The sequence below is a fragment of the Emys orbicularis genome, chromosome 3, assembly GCF_028017835.1.
Source record: "Emys orbicularis isolate rEmyOrb1 chromosome 3, rEmyOrb1.hap1, whole genome shotgun sequence".
NCBI lineage: Eukaryota > Metazoa > Chordata > Testudines > Emydidae > Emys > Emys orbicularis.
Window position 1 is genome coordinate 50125354 of NC_088685.1, and position 19033 is coordinate 50144386.

Consider the following 19033-nt stretch of genomic DNA (forward strand, 5'->3'; position numbering starts at 1 on the left):
TACGTCGCAGGACAGTCTATTCATTTGCTTTTTATCAAGCCACCATGAATGGGAGTACTGTACAGGTTCAATCCCTTACCTTCGGTCAACAAGGCATGGTTTTGTGTCTTTTTCTTTTTCCCTCTTTCCCTCCCTCTCTGTCCTGTTTTTCTATCCCCAGGGATGTTGTGCTGATTTCCAAACCATTGGGAAAACTGAGAGGCCACCTCCATTGCTGCTGTCAAAATTGCTGTGTGAATTAACTGGCCCAGGTTATCACATAACAAATTTGGATATCGCTTTTCAATACTTTTCCTTGCAGAGAACCAAGCACATTATCGGTAGTGCCATAGTTCTTTTCTGCACACAACCAGCATGAGATCCTGAGGCAGCTCCCATTTTTACATCCCCCATGCAGTCAGTGCTTGCTATTGTTGACCTCAAACCGGCCTTAGTCTTCTTAATGTAATCTCAGATTAGTTACAGTCCATAAAGAAACCAATCAAAAATACATCATAAGAATACTAAGGTTGCTGCTGTTTAGTCAAGTTTTCACCTCTTGTTTGGTTTGGTATTGCTTTAACTCAGCCTTGCTGTCTCCGATAACAAGAGCTTCTTGGTGACCAATGAGTCGATTTTCTGTTTGTGTAAAGAGATCACATATTTCCTGTAGTTTCTCCTTGCATTCCTGCTGCTGCTCAGCCACATCCTAATTTGGAGCAAAAATAAAACACAAAATCCTGCATAGGCATCATCAGAAGCTCCCTTACAAACTACTTTTTAAACAACAATATTGCAAGGCAATCATTTTAAAAGTATGCTGTAAACATGATAGCAGTGGTACACAGTTTGAGCAAGGTGAATATATAGAAGTTATGGATCATAAACCTTACATATGCTGTAAGTAAAAAGAGATCATGTATTGATGGAATTGCCCAGCAGAAATCTGGCCATGCATATGTGTGCAAGTGAAACCTCCAACCAACAGAAGTGAAAATCCACATCTCTTAATCGCTTGAAATCTGTGATAAACACTATTAGTTCTGAAAAAGGATACCAAAACAGAGGTTAGTTGTGACAGGTGTGTTAGTTTAGTTGGTATGTATGTTACCTGTGTAGAAAATGCTTGCATCTTTTAAGCAATATAGAGGAATAAAACATGCAGGATCATTATTGTTACCAAATTCTTATAGATGCTTCTTATTCACCCATTTTTATATATTTCTCTGCCATAGCACCTTGGCAACAACTTTCTTAGAATGTTACAAATCCTCAGGATTCTAAATAACTTTTTCCTAACATATCAATAGTGGGTGAATTGTTGCCTTCTGAGGCTTACATTTGTGCTTCTATGAGAGGAAGGGATGTACAGGTATACTGAGGGCATCCTCTAAGTCAGCCCTGACTATAATCATTTAGCTAACTACAAACACAACTGCTACATTATTCATGATTGTAAGCAAACACAAATACTTTTCCTTCAGTCTGACAGAAATACTAGACTTGATCCCCTTGCTTTTGTGTCGATAATGATGTCTGAAAACTCAAGTATCTATCCACTTTCTAATATGATAGCACTAAAAAGAATGGTCGTAACACAGAAAGACCGTAACAACTATTTATCAAACCTGATTGATACAGTCTTTGTAGAATAATGAAGGCAAATATAATAAAATGTATAGGATATTATAACATATTTAACCCTATAGCCAATGCTTCCCAAGCAACTCATTTCTGGTATGACATAATCACACATTAGTATTAAAATTCCTCATCTATATCGATAAAACACTAAGCACACACTGTCACAGAAAGGCAAACCTTCTGATCACCAAGATCTTGTGCTGTTCGTAACAGTCCCTCTAAACTTTCCATCTGAGATGTGATTGTTTCCTGTACTTCCTGCAAACACTTCTGAGTACTATTTAAGAGCCTCAACAGCTGTTTGCTCTGATTAGGAGAAAGATCCTGGGCATGTTCAGAAATGAAGAACTGAACATCAAATGCTATGGAGTCCAGTTGTATCTTCATACAGCCAAGCTCTTTTGAATTGTTCTGTAAATAAAACAAGGGGAAATGACTGATCGTAAAGAAAGGTTCAGTGTTCATAAAGCATATTTCAGAGAGAAATAATACTATCCCTAGCTCAATGTTCAACTATGTTTTTGATGGAAAATTTAACCAAAAGAAGGAATTAGTCTAAAAACTTGTATTCCAAGACAAGGCAACTGGCTGAGTTTTCGCTTGTTTTGCCTTCTTGATCAGGGGTTTATATATCAAGTTCCAAATAATGATGGTGCTCAGTCTTCTCCTTATTTGCTTTTTTATTTTTTCACATCAGAGGACTGACTGACCATCAACACTGAACAGGTACTACTGGGGAGCCATTTGCCTAACTGGAGGAGCAGTTCTGCAAAAACTAGAAATGGGAGAATATTTACTGAAGGTATTTCCTGCCACTGGCTTTCTTGCCTTCCTCTGCAATCTAGAGTGACACCCCACTCTCCTCCCCACCTGCGGGCAAATTCTGCCCTCAGTTACACTCATGCAACCCTACTGAAGTCACTAAACATTCTGCAACCCTATTCAAACCCCAATTAAGTCATTGCCCATTTTACATTCCATATATACATTTGAACAGTTGGTTCTGTTCACGTCTTCACGGGTAGCACATGAAGAGGGTGTTTAGGAGGCACTTGAATTCATGGTTTTGGATTTTTCCCCACTTTTGTTTCTTTAAAGCACCCACCATAGCTGTTTTGCGAATGTACATTAAACTCATTGAAGAGATTGGAGTTTAAGCATAGGATGTAATTATAATAATTGGGATAGGTTGCAGTCCTGCATTACACATTCAGATGGGGCCAGATTTCTTACAATAGATGTAAGCAGAGCCAACATTACATTATCTTTTCTGATAATTAGTTACACTACTTTATCATTTAACGTCAATGATACCTGCCTTGAGCAGTTGTAAGCTTTGCTTCACATTTTCTATATCACTAGTATTCACTGTCAGGTTGTTCACAGTTTTACTGTTTTCTGTGATCCGGTCTGAAAACTTCTGAAGTCTGCTTAGAAGTTCCTGATGCAATATTGAAAGCTTAGACTAGAAAGGAAAGTTACATATTTATTTACAGTATCATAGTCTAACCAGCCAAATCTGATATTAAATGAAAGAAAATCTGACACCTAATTTATGTTAAAATAAAACCAAACCAAAATATTTATTTTTAACTGAACTACTTTAAAGTAAAGTGAAGCAAGTACACACACAAAAAAATCATTTAATAGAAACATACCATTTCAGAGTCAACAGCAAAGACTATTTGTTTTGCACGCTTTGAAGACATATCACAGACCACAAAAAAGGCCTTCTGTAAATATTCATATGTTATTTTTAGCTCTTTAAGTTGTTCTTTGGGACCATCTTTGTGCAGAGACTTTAAAAACTTTTCTGTCAACTTCAGATCTTTTTTTAGAACAACAGCAAAAGCAGCCAGTCCTGATTCAAATGACTGCAAACAAAATATAAACAAGATGCATTAAATTTACTAAGAGAAACAGGTTTAAAAGTAAATTCATGTAATTGTATTTAAAATCTGAACCACATGATCTCTCTCTTTATATTAGGGCTTTCTATAGCATCCTGCACTGTATTATCTATGTGCTTCTTAGTATACCATAGAAATAAGAAATATATTATACTTACCTCTAATTGTTCAAGTTGGGTTTTTAGCATTTCCAAGTCGTTACTAATAGGCTGCTCATTATCTAAGTGGAATTTCATATCCTGAACCATTGCCAAATGTCCTCGCAGTTTCTCTGTATACTTTAAACACTGCTGTACTCCACTGAACATCTGAAAATAAGTTTTAACAATCAAAAAATGCTTTCTGAGCTAATAGAGAAACATAACATTTGTTTCCATTACAATTTGTTTTAAATTTACAATTGGAGTGTTTGATATGTGGGTTTTTTGTTTGTTTGTTTTGGTTTTGGTTTAATAATGATCTCCAATATTTAAAAGGATGCATGCAACTCCTTTAACATAAAATGTGTAACTGTGCCAGTTGTTACTTACCATGCCTACTGGGTTGTCTCCTGGGGCAGCTTCTTTCATTTGCAGAACATCCTCAGAAAAGCTTTTGGATGGACTGTCTGACTTCTCAGGCTTCTGGTTATTTTCCAAAATAATAGCTGTGCTATGAACCAATGAATTCCCTCTGAGAGTTTCTGATCCAAATTCTGTTAGTTCTGTTGAGAAAAGAGTACCCAGCTCCTCTGCTTTGCTTACACACTCATCATCTGTGGTGATATCAGCAGTCTGTGAGATGGTAAACAAGTCTTTTGCCAGATCAGTCATCAATTCCTCGAATCTGTATGAACTTTCATCTCCAGGTGGGATTTGGAAGATTTGTTCAAGTTGAGAAGTAATAAGTTTAGGAGCTGTAGCTTTTCTCTCTTGGTCTCTTTCATTCTGGGCTTCTTCACTTCTTGTTTCATATGGATTATCAGTCTTTTGGTTGCAGTGGTTTTGCTTCAATATATCAAGGAGGAGGTCAGGACTCCTGTTATCAGGCCAAGATAACTGAAGATTATCATAGTCCTTTTGATCTATGCACGATGGGGTAGCCATTAGTGTAGCGCTAATGTCATCACGTGTTTGCTTGATATTTGACTCACTGGAAGTCTCATTCCCCAAGTGTGTGCGACTAATCATTTTAAGTAAATTTTGCATTAAAATTTTTGTGTCAGAGTAATTTAAAGGTTCACCTTCCTGCTTGCAGAAAACATGGCCATCTTTCAATTTCTTTTTTAAAATATTCTTTAAGTCTTCAATTAGTGTGTCAGATACTTCAGGAGAATGTGATATACCCTCCTCTACTTGCAAGTCTTTGGGGAGCATCACTTCTTTGTGAAATGATTCTACGGGCTTTTCTTTCCTGACACCATTTTCAATTAAATCAGTCTTGTTTGCTAAAATATTCTGTTCCATAATGTTTTTTACTCCATTATAACAAACCAGTGTTTCACATTTCCTCTGCACAATATTATCCAAGCTATCACCTATGTTATCCAAAGGTCTAGAAGAAAAGTCTGCTGCACCTCTATGGTTCCCAGAATGTCTGGTTTCAGCCCTGTCCTCTGACTCCTGGACATTCTCAGTACTTCCTTCTGTGTCAGCTTTCTTAAAGGCAAATTCATGACTAACTATCATGTCATTTTCTGAAGTGTCTTTAAGAACTTTATCAGTTTCTTGACAGATGATAGCCTCATTTTCTGTGGTAACATTTATTCCCTTTAATTTTACTGTAACTGTCAGGGGAGAGGATTGAGCATTAGAATTTAATTCGGTTGGATGCCCTGCTCCCATATCAATAACATAGTCAGGTATCACTAACTCTTTTCCATTCTGTATATAATTTTCGCCAGTTTCACCTTCCTTAAGGTAACAAGAATCAGCCTTATTCAGTTCTGAACTATCTTTTGCTTTTATGCCTTTTGCACATTGTTTTAAATAAGCAGAAAGGTCAAACTCTTCCATAAATTCATCTGATTTCACTGTATCAAAGTCACTGTAATGTCCTGATTTAGCATCACTCGAGGCTTGTCCAACACTTACTTTTTCTTCATTTGAAACAGCAATTTCACAACCTGTTTTAATAGATCCATCAAATATTTCTCCAAGGCTTTCCATATGAATGGGACTTTTACTTAATTCCTGGATATGACTTTCCTTTATAATAGTCACCATGTTTATATTTTGTTTAGAAATGTCAATATCTATTTCTATTTGACCAAGTTCTTTATTTGTGACTGGGTGTACTAAGTCAGTGAGAGAACCTAGACTATCACAGTCATTCACATAAGGCACATGTCTGACTACTTTATTATCCATTTGGGATGAATTTACCTTAAGCAGTTCTATGCCAGTCACATTATTTGACATGTGCTTCACGAGTATATCTTCCTCTGTGTTCTGTCTTTGCTCATAATTTGAACATGGCACAGATATATTGTTCTCGTTTTTCGTTATGACATGAACTGGTAACAGATCTTCTGAAGGGAGGAAGTCTATTTGAGTCTGAATGTTTGCAGCAGCAGCTTGCTTAGCAATAGCAGATGGGGATGCACCCACAGATCCCTCCTGAATTATTGCAGGGTCTGTTACCATGGTATCATTCATGCCAAGATCAGGCGTTAGAGTCGTATGCTGTGTGAGGTGACTTTCTTCACTGTTAGATAACAGCCATTCAGTGCCAATGATGCTTTCAGGTTGGATATTTTCAGTAATATCTTCAAACATATGTTTGCTTTCTACCAAATCCTCAGAAGCACTTTCAATTTCTTGCTGTCCTTCCTCTTTGGTTTTATCTGTAAGATCAAGACTTCCTTCTTCAGAAACATCAGATACATTTTTATGTTTTTTTAAATTGGATTTATCAGAGCATAGATTACTTTTTTGACTGTTGGAATCTAACTGCAAAATATTATCAACTGCCATGTGCTTTAAAGGAAGATAACCATCCAAGGCATCAATATTCTGATTACATTCATCACTATCTTCCATTTCTTTGGAAGGAGCAAAAAGCTGGACACCAACGTTTTTATTCTGACACTGTGAGTAATAAATATCCATTATTCCTTCTTCTTCATCATCATCATCGTCGTCAGTTCCATCATAACTATCACTATCATAATCCATATAATCATAATTTCCCTCCTCCTCCTGCATTCCTTCATGCTCATCCTCATTAGAGTCACTTTTTGCTTGCACTTCAGCTTCATGCAGCCTCAATAAGGGACTAAAGCCGCTCTCTTCACTCTCTCTCATGACTGGTAGTGTCTGCTCCTTCTCTTCCACCTTCCCTACACTTTCTGTCTCCTCTGCAGAGATGGCTTCCAACATTCCAGCACTTCCTGAGGCCATATTTATCATCTCAAAGGAATCTGTCTGTCTTACTTCATTAACGCTCAGGACACTATCTCCTGTGTTACTCACATCTTGAAAAGTGTTTAGTTCTTCCCTCACATTTACTAGCCCGTCTCTTTCTTCTTGGACACCTAAGGGTGTGTTGTCAGGCTCTGGGGTATCATCATCTTCAAGCTGAGAGGTACTGTAATCATCATCAATCTGAGGGGAGTCATAGGAATCATACCCATCAACCTGAGGAGTGTCATATGCATCGTCATCATCATCATCAAGCTGAGGAGTGTCATAGGCATCATCATCTTCATCATCAACCTGAGGAGTGTCATAGGCATCATCATCTTCATCATCAACCTGAGGAGTGTCATAGGCATCATCATCTTCATCATCAACCTGCTGCAAATAGTTATTTTCACACTGTGGGATGCCATCACTCTCTCCCAGCAGCAGATCACCAGGTTTATTACTATTATCTCCCAGTAGTAACCTGCCATATATAGCATCGCTGTCCCCTAGGAGTAACCCATTATGCAGACTGATACTGTTTCCCAGAAGTGACCTGCCATGCATGCTGGTACTGTCTCCCAGCAATGCCCCCCCAGGTGTATCAGTAGTGTCTTCCAACAGAGCCCTATGATGCACATCGCTAGTGTCCTCCAGGGGTGGCCCGCCCTGCATGCCAGTACTGTCTCCCAGTGGTGACCTGCCACGTGTGTCAGTACTGTTTTTCAACAGAGGCACATCATTATTGTCTTCTGGAAGTAGTCCATCAGGCATATTGGTACAGTCCTGAAGGGATGGCCTGCCATACTCATTCTCTTTAGACTGTAGCATGCCATGCTTATGCTCATTACAAACAATTTGACTCACTAATTCTTTACCAGAAAGTTCTCCTAGAAGTCTGTTTTCAATATCTGTGTGGCTGAATGAATTGAGACTTCTCTGAACATCACATTTTTTCATATTGTTATCAGTTAACATACTCTTATCATCAGACTGCAAAATATGAGGGCCACACTTTGGATTGCTTTCTTGAACAGCACTGACTTCACTATTAACTGACAAATCATCTACACCCAAGGAATTTTCTAAAGTTTTAAAAGTCCTGCTTTCCCTACCCAGGATCTCTCTCCCATCAGGCATACTGGGTTTGTCTTGATCTATTCTTGAAATAAGATTTCCTGGTGAGTATTTTGGAAGATGCCTTTCTACATTTCCAGAGTTTGCTTGCTGATACACATGCTCACACCGTTCCATCTGTGTTCGTTCAGGATATTCTTGAAAACTTTTGAATGCATTCTCTTTCTCAGGGTTTTGAGTACTACCCACTATATTTCCAGTTTCTGCTTCAGGTTTAGACAACAAAGAATTCAATGTACATTCTGACTGTTCAAAACCATTAGCATTAAAGACATTTGCTCTACTGTGAAAATCATTTCTCTCTGAACATTTATCATTCTGAATATCTTCTTCAGGCTGTTTTAAGTTGCTGTCAGTAAAAGTATTCTGTACACCTGTATACTCATGCAGGACATTGCTTGTGACATTATTAAACATGACATTGTCAGGTTGTTTCAGATCAGTTCTTTTTAAGTTTACATACGTGTTACTAAATCCTCCTTCTGTCACATCAGCACTGGATGCAGAATCATCACCTTCCAACAACATGCTGACAGCTTCATCCAGGTCTCCATCATATAACAAAAGTCTTTGCCCTGTGTTTGCATCCATATAACTATTTATCATCAGATAAGACATGAATAATTTTTTAGTTTGCTCTACACTATGAGGCATTGGCTCTTCTGTACCTGAAACTTCTTGTTCCTGTCTATAGTCATGAAATGCAGATGGCTGGAATTCATAAGATGATAACCATCTTGCAGCATTTTTACAAGAGGACTCTAAATCCTCCATGTTAGGCATTTTATCAGGTAAAATTACATTGTTCAAAACAGATACAGTATTACCATCTATTACCCCTAACTGTGCGGCATTATCCAGACTGAGTACCTCACAGGTTTCAGGAATATAAATTGCAGCTATTTTCTGCCTGCCATTTAGTATTTTGCTTGCTAGTTCATTTGTTATCATCCCTTGATGTAAAGAAGTAGATATGGGGAATATTTCACCAGAATGAGGCCAAATGAGGCCAATGAAGCCTCTCTGTGCTTCTAGTACCAAGAGTGCACTGCTAGATGAGATTAAGCTGCACTGTATGGCTTCATCTACAGTTAAGCGTTTGGATGAATTTGAACATAATATCCCACCAGTCTGAATCTGATGAGTAAGAATACCACAAGCAGTGTCCTGATCAATCAACTCTTGTCTCATGGCTTCTTCCACAGTCATTCTGTGCCCTGAGTCAGGTTCGATTATACCTCCAGATAGTAGTTGAGCTCCCAGCAACCTGAACATGGTTTCACGGTCTATGAGACCTTCATGGGCTGCTCTCAAAATACTTATCTGCCTTCCACATTTTAGAGTTATTCTACCTCTTTCTTGTGGTCTTACAGGTAGAAGTCTTAACCCTGTTTCTTCTCTTATTATGCTTCTTTGAACCATCTCCTCCAGGGAAACCTTTTCTGCAGTGTTGGGGTCTATGAGATCTTTGCATGTGTCTTGCCTTTCCAAAAGCTTTGAAAATAAAGATGCAGAAACCAGGTTCCTCTGGAAAGCTTTGTGCAAAGTGAGTTGCTCCCCTGTAGCTGCCATAACTAGATATCCTCTGGAAAGCTGAATCTCAAGAATTTTAATGGCAAGAGTCTCTGGAATTAGACCTTGTTCTAAGGCAGCTACAGCTGGAAGATTTGTGACTGATGACTCTGAAATAATTTTCTTAGCATTATTTAATTCTTGTAGTTGCAGTAGAGTTTGTTCATCAATAAGTTCATGGACTTTTGCCTCTTCAAGATCAAAACATATTCCTAATTCTGGTGAAATTAGCCCAGATAAAATCAGCTGATTCTCAAGCAATCTAATGCCAGTTTCAGAGTCAATTAGACCTTTTAAAACAGACTGAAAGACTGAAAGGACTTCTCCAGTTGTTTGATTAATGATACCAGCAATAACTTTATCCACCTAAAAGGGAATATAAAGAATGCTTTTAAGTAATTTTATAATTGTACATATTAAACGTTTTTTTGCTTTTGAATACATATTAAGCACAAAATCATATACTTACCAGGACTGGGACAATGCTGTGAGTATTAGCAGCTCAAATGCGCAAGTGATCTATGTCAGTGATTCAACAGCACACGATGTAATAAAAGATTTAAAATCAACATGCATCTGTGAATTGAAAATCTATGCTCTGCATACATAAATAGGGTTAGTGGAAGGCAGCAGAATAGATGATTATATAGTGAACAATAGGACATTTACCTGAAAGGCAAACTGTCATGCTCTAAGTGTCTGTGAAAGGTTAGAAGATTCAAAAATAGTATGTGATACAAAATGACCATGCTACTCATGTTTACAGCATACAGCACTTTTGCACAGACACCAAACATATGGAGTCGGATATTATAGAACCCAAATACTTCAACTAGTTTGCATAGAAAGTATGTAATCAGGTTGGCAACATTATTTTAAAATAATTATACAAGACATTGCTTCTACTTGTAGATGCACACATACATTCACAATACCTTTATGATATAATTCCATATTTGAGATTTAGATTCGTTTATAAAAAATGTACTTGTCATACCTCATAACTATTTACTGTATGTGGTCCAACCATATACCCAATTGGAATTTAAAGAAAATCTAGAACACTATATATCTTCTGGGATATCTCTGGGGGAGTACATGGCAGAGATTAACCCATATTATTTTATGGTGTCATATTTTTGCAGCACACAAACTTATCTAGCAATCAGAGGATGGCTTTTAAAGAGAAGTGTTAAGAGATGGATGATTTGTTTATCTTTGTTCATGCAAGGCACATGGTATTAAGACTCTTCACGCAAGTTCTGATGATCAGAATGTTCATATGCACACGTAAGACTACATATATTATACAAATATATGGAAACTGCAGTCATTTGATTCAGGTTTCAGCTTATTGATACGTACAATCAAATACAGTTTCTCCTTTCATTGTTAATATATTGTTCCACAATCGTGCAGTAAATCTCAAAAGAATAAAGTACTCCAGCTAGAAACACAACAACAAAATTTTCTGTGCTATTACCTTTTCCTCCATCTTTTCATCACCTAAATTTTGTGCTCCCTGCAGTTGTTTCAAAGCTTCATTAGATAACAGATTATAACCTTCTTGTAGGGACTTCACTTGTTTTTCCATTTCATTTCTCTCTCCATCCATCATTCTACCAAAAAAAATAATAGATACGATTATTATCAGATTTGAAAACTTCAGTAGGTGACAAGTTCTGCTTTTTCTGTTGGTTGTGAATTCTGTGTATGCTATCACACAAACTGAATCAGCAGAATAATCTAGCAAATAGAATGGTTGACTCGTTCTCAGAAGACATGGGTTTTATTCCTGGCTTAGCTACTGGCTTGCCGGGTGAATGTGAACAAGTAACTTCATTTCCCTGTGCCTCGGTTTCCCTATCTGTAACATGAGGGTAATGATAGTGACATCCTTTGCAAAGTGTATTGAGATCTATTGATGAAAAGTGCTAGATACTATAATTATTTTAGAAATGAGAGCAAAATCTGACTTGTGTTTTTGGGCCAATATTAGGACATATGATAAAAAAGTTGTATGAAAACATTCATCAAATACAGCTGAATAATTAATACATTTAAGTCAACTGCAAGTCAATTGGTGATCAGAAAATGAGGGAAATTAACTGAAAGATGCTTTTAGTGAATTATTCCCTCAGCTCTATTGTTTATGGTCTGTCGGCCAGTTTTCCATGCCTCTGACTGTTTACTGACCACCAGCCAAGGCAATGTGAATTCATTTTGATAGCAAGCACTCATGAGAACCATGGGAAATGCTTTACTAAAATCCAAGTATATTACATTTACTAATTTCAGTGATGGATGAAACAAACCTTCTCTATATAACTTATATGTTAGTTTGTTAATATTGTAAAGTGTTTTGAGGTCCTTCAAATGAAAGGTCCTGTATAAATATAAAAGTATTGTCATGTGTTGTGTCACCTAATCCAGGGAGCTCTTGTGAAGACTGCGCTTACAAATTTACCTCAATTGTGGGCTCAATTGCAAAAACTGTGAGAAAGTTCATGAAATGTCACAATAACCTATAACAACAAATATTAATAGGAAATGGGAAAAGGTACAGAACCAGTTCAGAAAGACTAAAAAAAAATGCCTACTGATATAATTCAAGGACTGGGTTAAAATCATTCCTAGTAAATAAGAAAAGTGAGGAACCTGGAAACCAATAAACCAGTGTGTCAGAAATTAGGCCTAATAGGTAGACAAAATAACAAGAAGGTGAGCTATTCCACCTGTTGCACCCTTTTGCAGTCCTCCAAAAGAGACTTTAGGGAGAAAAATTGGCTACTGGAGAGAGCTTCACCATCATGGCTGCCACCCCCACAGTCTCCTGGGAAGCTGGACCTTCTTCATCCCAATCCTGAAAAATGTCCTGACAGACCAGGCCACAGATAGGGAGCCAGATGATGATGCTCCCATTTCCACTGGCTATAACTAAATCCTAAAACACCATCTAGGATGCGAGACTATGTCACACATCCCTCCCCTTCTCCCCCCGTGTGTCTTTTTCCTTCCCCCACCTTATTTCTTCTCTTTCCTATCTCCTTCCTTTTGCCTTCTGTCAAATAAAGAGTCTGGCGTAGCCACCAAGGCTACATATTTTGAAACACTGCTGAAAGCCTGTTATCAGAAAGAGGAAGCTAAAGAAATGCCCTAAACAGCCCAATGCTGGTACAAGTTTGCCAGGTCTTGGGAGAGGCTGATAAGACCCTGTGCTGTGGCTGTGTTTTTCCAGCAGTTAGGCTGCAAGTGAGAGTCAACATCAGAGACAGAAGCTGCATTTTCTCTCTGTAGCTCTAATAAAAGGTTAAACTGATTTTAATGATGTGTTTGCCATGGTACTAAGTAGACTTGGATCTCTATATACCAAACCTTGAACCTTGTTTAACACTGTTTAATAATTGGAGAGTGACTGGGTTATGTTAACACCTTTAATGCTTTGGGCCCCCTACTTCCATCTAAATTGATACAATCTTTTATACACCTAATCAAGTTCTCTTCACAATTACATTTAAACTAAACAAAAAGAACAAATAGAATATTACCCACTGTAACTGTAAGATGAGAATATCAGTCTGTTCCTTATAAGCAAATATGATGCAGTAATTTAGTTACAGTTATATTAACAAAATGCTGTGATAAAATTTAACATACTTGTCACTGTGTTTAGCCAAAAATGACTGTGTAGTCTGCAAAGCCTCAGATATTTGTTCTTTCTTGGTTGCTATTTCATCAGCGGAAATCTGAAAAATATACAATCAAAATTCAGTTCTCCACAGTGCATATGTCTGAAAAGAGAGAATAGAAAAGTAGATGTTAGCTTGTTATGTGCATTCTGATCTAAAAGGATAATTAAATAAACTAAACTAAGTCATAAAACATTCATATGATCCTGAGGCTGCTCATACGACCATCCAGCCAAGTCAGCCCCAGGAGAGGAGGGAAGCAGCATGCAATGAACAAGGGACTTCACAATTGGAAATTTATATTCACATAAACCACTTTACACCCATTAACTGCAGTAAATATCTGAAACAAAGGCTCATTCCAGAGGATAGCGTGCAACCTGGTAGCTAAATATATTAAACTATATATTTAAACTATTGCTCCTCCCCCACCCCCTGGAAATTTTACAATTAACTGGGAATGAAGCTTTTCAGGGTGCTGATTAAGACGATTTCACCCTATATTTCTTACACTACACCCCAGTACAGATGACCAGGTGCTTTATTTTTATGTCTGACTTTATGAACATTATCAATGTGGCAATTGATAATGAAGCAAGTCAAAAACTATATCAGGTCTTTTAACACTAAGAACAGATAAAAGGTTGTGTAGCACAGTGTCTCTGACCAGAGTGGAGAGAGATTCTTGTTTTCTTACAACCATGTTATAATACTATACAGCAGGGTAGCTTACAAACTAGCAATAACAGGTTTATAATGAAATATCGTTATCTACACTGCTCCAGGAAACCATGTTAGCATAATGCTGATTCTAATCTGGATAGAGTCCAAGCTACTCACTGCCATGTTGAGAAGAAAGCATGTGGGAAGAACCATGCATTTCTTCACCAGTTCAGCATCTTGGTTTCCTTTAAAAGTTAGGGTTGGTTGCCAACAATAATATTCATAATTTTTCCACTGTTCCTATTACCCACTTATCACCCTCTTCTTGTGTACTGAATTAGCATTTCAACTTTAAGAGACTCTCCTTCAGAATAGCATGGATGGAGAGAAGCAGATATATGCAAGCCAACAAGAAAAGTAGGAACCTCTTAACTTTTAAGTGTACATGTTATTTCTGAAAAGTGATTAGAAGGCGGGGAGGGAATAGGAGACAGCTGGTGTAGTTAAAATGGTCTAGAGAACAGACCTGAGGTTTGCTCCCTCCCTTTTTTTTCCTGTATAAAAGCCATGAAGATACATTGGTTGCCATTAAATAGCCAATATTTGTCAACAGTTATCTAAGGCCTGGTCTACACTTACCCCCCAAGTCGAAGTAAGGTACACAAATTCAGCTACGTGAATAACGTAGCTGAATTCGACATACCTTACTTCGAATTTACCGCGGTCCACACGCGGCAGGCAGGCTCCCCCGTCGACTTCGCGGTACTCCTCTCGCCGAGCTGGAGTACCGCAGTCGACGGGGATCACTTCCTGGTTCGATTTATCGCGTCCACACCAGACGCGATAAATCGAACTCGGAACTTCGATCCGCAGCCGTCGAACTACCGGGTAAGTGTAGACTAGCCCTAAGAGTGCTACCTGAGATACAAGAGTGGTTTCCTAATCTATGAATGGGCTAAAATGAGGTCTCTAGCAATTGTGTGGAAATTTTTAGCAAATCGTGATTTTTCAAAATGGTAGTCACCTGACTCATAAAGGGCCATGCCCAGCCCAGGATTGCTTCCATGATCACCAAAGGCTAAAGGGCTGCACAGATCACTCTCTATTTTAAAGCAGCACTTCTCCTTCTGAAGGAGAGAGGACTCACCTTGTATGGTAAATGGAGTTCTTCAAGATGTGTCCCTCTAGGGGGGTGCTCCACATCAGGATATGCGCATGCCTGTGCACTCTGGATTGGAGGCATTTTGTCAGCAGTGTCCGCGCCTGTGCACTAGACGCCCTCGTGCTCTGGCACAAGGGCATATAGGGACGGGTGGATCCACCACCACTCCAGTTCCTTCTCAACCAAGAAAGTCCAATAAGAGACTCTGAGACAGAGGGGAATGAGGGCAGGCAACGGAGCACCCATAGGGACACACATCTCGAACAATTCCAGTTACTGCACAAGTTGAGTACCCTCTCTTTCTTCAAGTGATGTCCCTATGGGTGTTCCATATTAGGAGACTTCCGAGCAGTACTTCCATCACAGAGGAGAGTGTTGAGGAGGTGGATTCAGCAAAGATTGTAGAACAGTGTCACCAAAAGCCACATCAGCTCTGGAAGCAATCACAAGAGAGTAGTGCTGGGAGACTGTTTATATCGAAGACCAGGTGGCTTCTCTGCAGATCTCTGAGATAGGTTTGTTTCTCGGCAGGGCAAGAGAGGTAGACTGAACCCTGGTGAAGTAAGCAATAACTCTTGGAGGTGGGTGATCCCTTGAGACTTTGTAGCAGGTTAAAATCCATCATGCAACCCATTTGAGTGGAAGTCACCTGTCCTTTTATGCACCCTGCACTAGAGATAAAAAGTCTGGGTGAAGCCATAACGGACCTAGTCCTGTCTAGGTAAAAAGCAAGAGCTCTTCTTGCCCTTGGGCAAGTATGTTCTGTCTGTAGAGGAGTCCAGAGTAGCTCTGATGAAGTCTATTCATTGGGTGGGCGTGACAGTAGACTTTTCCACACTGAAGCGATGGCCCAGTGAGTGGAACAGAGATAAGATCTTCTGGTTGCTGTCTGTGCTTCGAGGAATGACCAGCCTTTTGGGAGTCAATCATCCAGGTAGGGGTAAATGATTATTCCCATCTGACGAAGATGGGATGTGGCAGCCAACAGAACTTTGGTAAAGACCATTCGAGCAGTACAAAGGCTGAAAGGTACAACTCAATAGTAGTAGCGGTCTCTGTGCATCACAAAACATAGGAAACATCTGTGTGAAGGAGGCATGGCTATATGGAAATAAATTACCTGAAAGTCAAGGAAGCCAAACCAATCTCCCAGGTCCAGAGAGGGAATTATTGCTCCTACTGATCACTTCTAATTTTTGCTACCATTTTGAACTGTTAAGTGTGGACAAAGCTGTTTATTGTCCTGAGGTCCAGAATTGGTCTCCATCCCCCATTTTTCTTTGGAACCAGGAAATGTGTAATAAAATTCTTTCCTGACTAAGTCAGGTGGGACAGGCTTGATCGCCCCCAGTGTTAACAGGGACTGCACCTGCTACCTCGAGACTCTCATGAGAGGGGTCCCTGCAGAGAGAAGGAGGTGAGGAGGTAGAAGTAAGGTGAACTGGATGGAGTAATCTGTAAATATCACCTCCAAGATCCATCTCTCCTAGATGATGAGCTCTCAGGAAGGTAGGGAATGAGAGAGAGAGAGAGAGAGGCCCCACCAGGTGGAAGGGGGATACGTGAAGCATAAAATCTGGAACAAGAGAGTTTGTGACCCTTCATCAATGGGTCTAAATTGTCATTTCAAAGATGCTGCCAACTGGAAGGTTGCAGTACAGGGCAGTCCTTTCTATGAGAACCTGGGCTTCTTCCTGAAAGGCTGAGCTGTTCTCATGAGCTGGTAGTTGACTGAGTGAGACCGTTGAGCCATCTGTGACCCACTGTACTTTTTCTTTGCCATAAGTGTAAACATGCCCAGAGATCGTAGCTTCACCCAGAATCCTTAAGAAAGTGAAGTGACCCATCCATAGCATTGCTGAATAACTTGGGTCCCTTGAAGGGTGGGACAATCAATCGTGTTTTGTACCTCACAGAGGATTGCAGACAAAAAGCTCTACACCTGATTACTGCTGCAGCCATCTAATCAGGGCTGAAGAGATGTCCTGGCAATTGTCTGGCCATTTGCTACGAGAGTTTGAACTTGTTTCCTCTGATCCTGGGGCGAGTGTTCAACAAAGGGTGAAAATTTGGAATAGTTTGTAAAATTGTATTTCGTCAACAGGGTTTGGTAATTGGTTACTCTGAAGTGCGGTGTGGCAGAGGAGTACGTTTTTCCATGCCAGAAGGTCCAGTCCTCTTTGTTTTTTATCAGAAGGAATGGAATGGAATCAATGTTGTCTATTCCGTTTGTTGACTGCTTCCATGAGCAGAGAGTTGGGTGTAGGATGGGAAAAGAAATATTTTGATCCTTTGAGTGGGATGTAATACTTTTTGTCCAACCATTTACACATAGGCAGTGCAGTAGCTGGGGTTTGACACACAGTACGTGCCCAGGCCAACAGAGCATCATTAATGGGCAGGGTGATTTTGCTCAGACAAGATGTGTGAAGGATGTCCAACAAGGAGTGTTGGGGTTCCTTCTCTTTCAATGGGATATATAGGTTCTCCTCTATACACTTCATAAGGTCCAGAAAAGTCTTGAAATCATCAGCATAAGATGGTGAGGGAGGCATGACAGCCTCATTTGGTGAGGAAGAGGATTTGCGGGAAAGTGATGTTTCTTCCTCCGCAGCTCTTGCTCCTTTGTATGATTCCACTGTGTGGAGGGACCTGAGTGCACCATTTATTGCTCTTGATATAGCCTCTTATGAGATGGTACCCGGTAAAACTAATCACCATAAGGGGCCTATAGGTTCCAATACACCCATCTTGGTGGGGCATAAGGGAATGGGGCAAGACCCCACTGTTATACTTGCTAGGGTTGGGTGTATCCCTTGCTAGAGTGTACCCCGAGTGAAGGAGATTGAAAAGGGAAATCCTGTATAGATAGTTCAGAATCTGATGAGGAGTCATCTCCTGCGCCAATTGGAGGGGCAAATGGTGTCAATACCAATGGTTAAGTTGGCACCAGGGCCCCAAAGGGGTCCCGTAAATGCATGGTTATCAGAGGCTGTTGATATGAAGGTACCAGATGGTGCTGAGTTGGGATTGGCTGGAAATGTGTCTGTGTACCCTCAAAGAGTTTATGAGGGACTGGAGGCCAAGATGGTACTGGAGGGCAAGACATCATTGAAAATGGTAGAAGAGGGTAAGTAGGCTCTGTCAGGTAGGCAGTACTGGTGGGGAGTGTGTCTCTATTCCTCAGCAATGGTGACTCAGATGCTCCAGGATCTGAACGTCCACATTAGTCAAAAGACTGGACAGTACCAGGGACTCTAGAGTAGGAAATATCGGGAGTCAGAATATCTGGAGGTACCATAGATGGTGCTGAAGTACAATCAGTACGTCCTTCACGTCTGGTTGCTGGAGATGGTATCGATGATTTCAGCCTGGCTCTGGAGTCCTTATGTATTGAAGCCATAGAGTTCAGTGCCAATGTAGGTACTACTTAACATAGTTTACCAGACAGTTTATTGGTATGCGGCATGGTCTTCTTAGCCAGTGCCATGATCTCCATAGCAGAGAGGATGGGAGCCTCAGCTGTATGCATAATGAGACGCAAGGTCTCCTGAGACCTAGATCGACTGGATGACTTTCCCTTTCTCGTTTCCTGTTCTGGGGAAGGGACCCTTCTCTTCTTTGATGGTTAAGATGGTTCTGAAGGGCACCCTGGGTCTTTGCTTACCATCACAATAGAGATGGTCACCAGAGCTCTGCGGATCTAGTGTACAGGGAGGGTGATTCAGATCCTGTTGGTGTCAGTGAGTGCTCCATTAACAAGGGTTTGAGCCTGTCCCCCATCAATGTATTAGACCTGCTCTTATACTCTGAGTAGCTCTTGAATTTGGAGGGGATGTGAGACAACTCAAGCCAGCTTTAATGTCCAACGCTGCCGGGGAAAGACCTATGGCA

At 39.8% G+C, this 19033-nt stretch overlaps 1 protein-coding gene across 1 annotated transcript in view; it reads right to left on the minus strand.

Annotated features, from left to right (window-relative positions):
* The window catches only part of DST (dystonin), a 434612-nt gene that overhangs the window by 147310 nt on the left and 268269 nt on the right, over window positions 1–19033 (minus strand). The window contains 3 exon segments of the mRNA XM_065400686.1: window positions 536–688; window positions 11109–11244; window positions 13283–13371. Of these exon segments, the coding sequence (XP_065256758.1) occupies window positions 536–688; window positions 11109–11244; window positions 13283–13371 (378 nt within the window).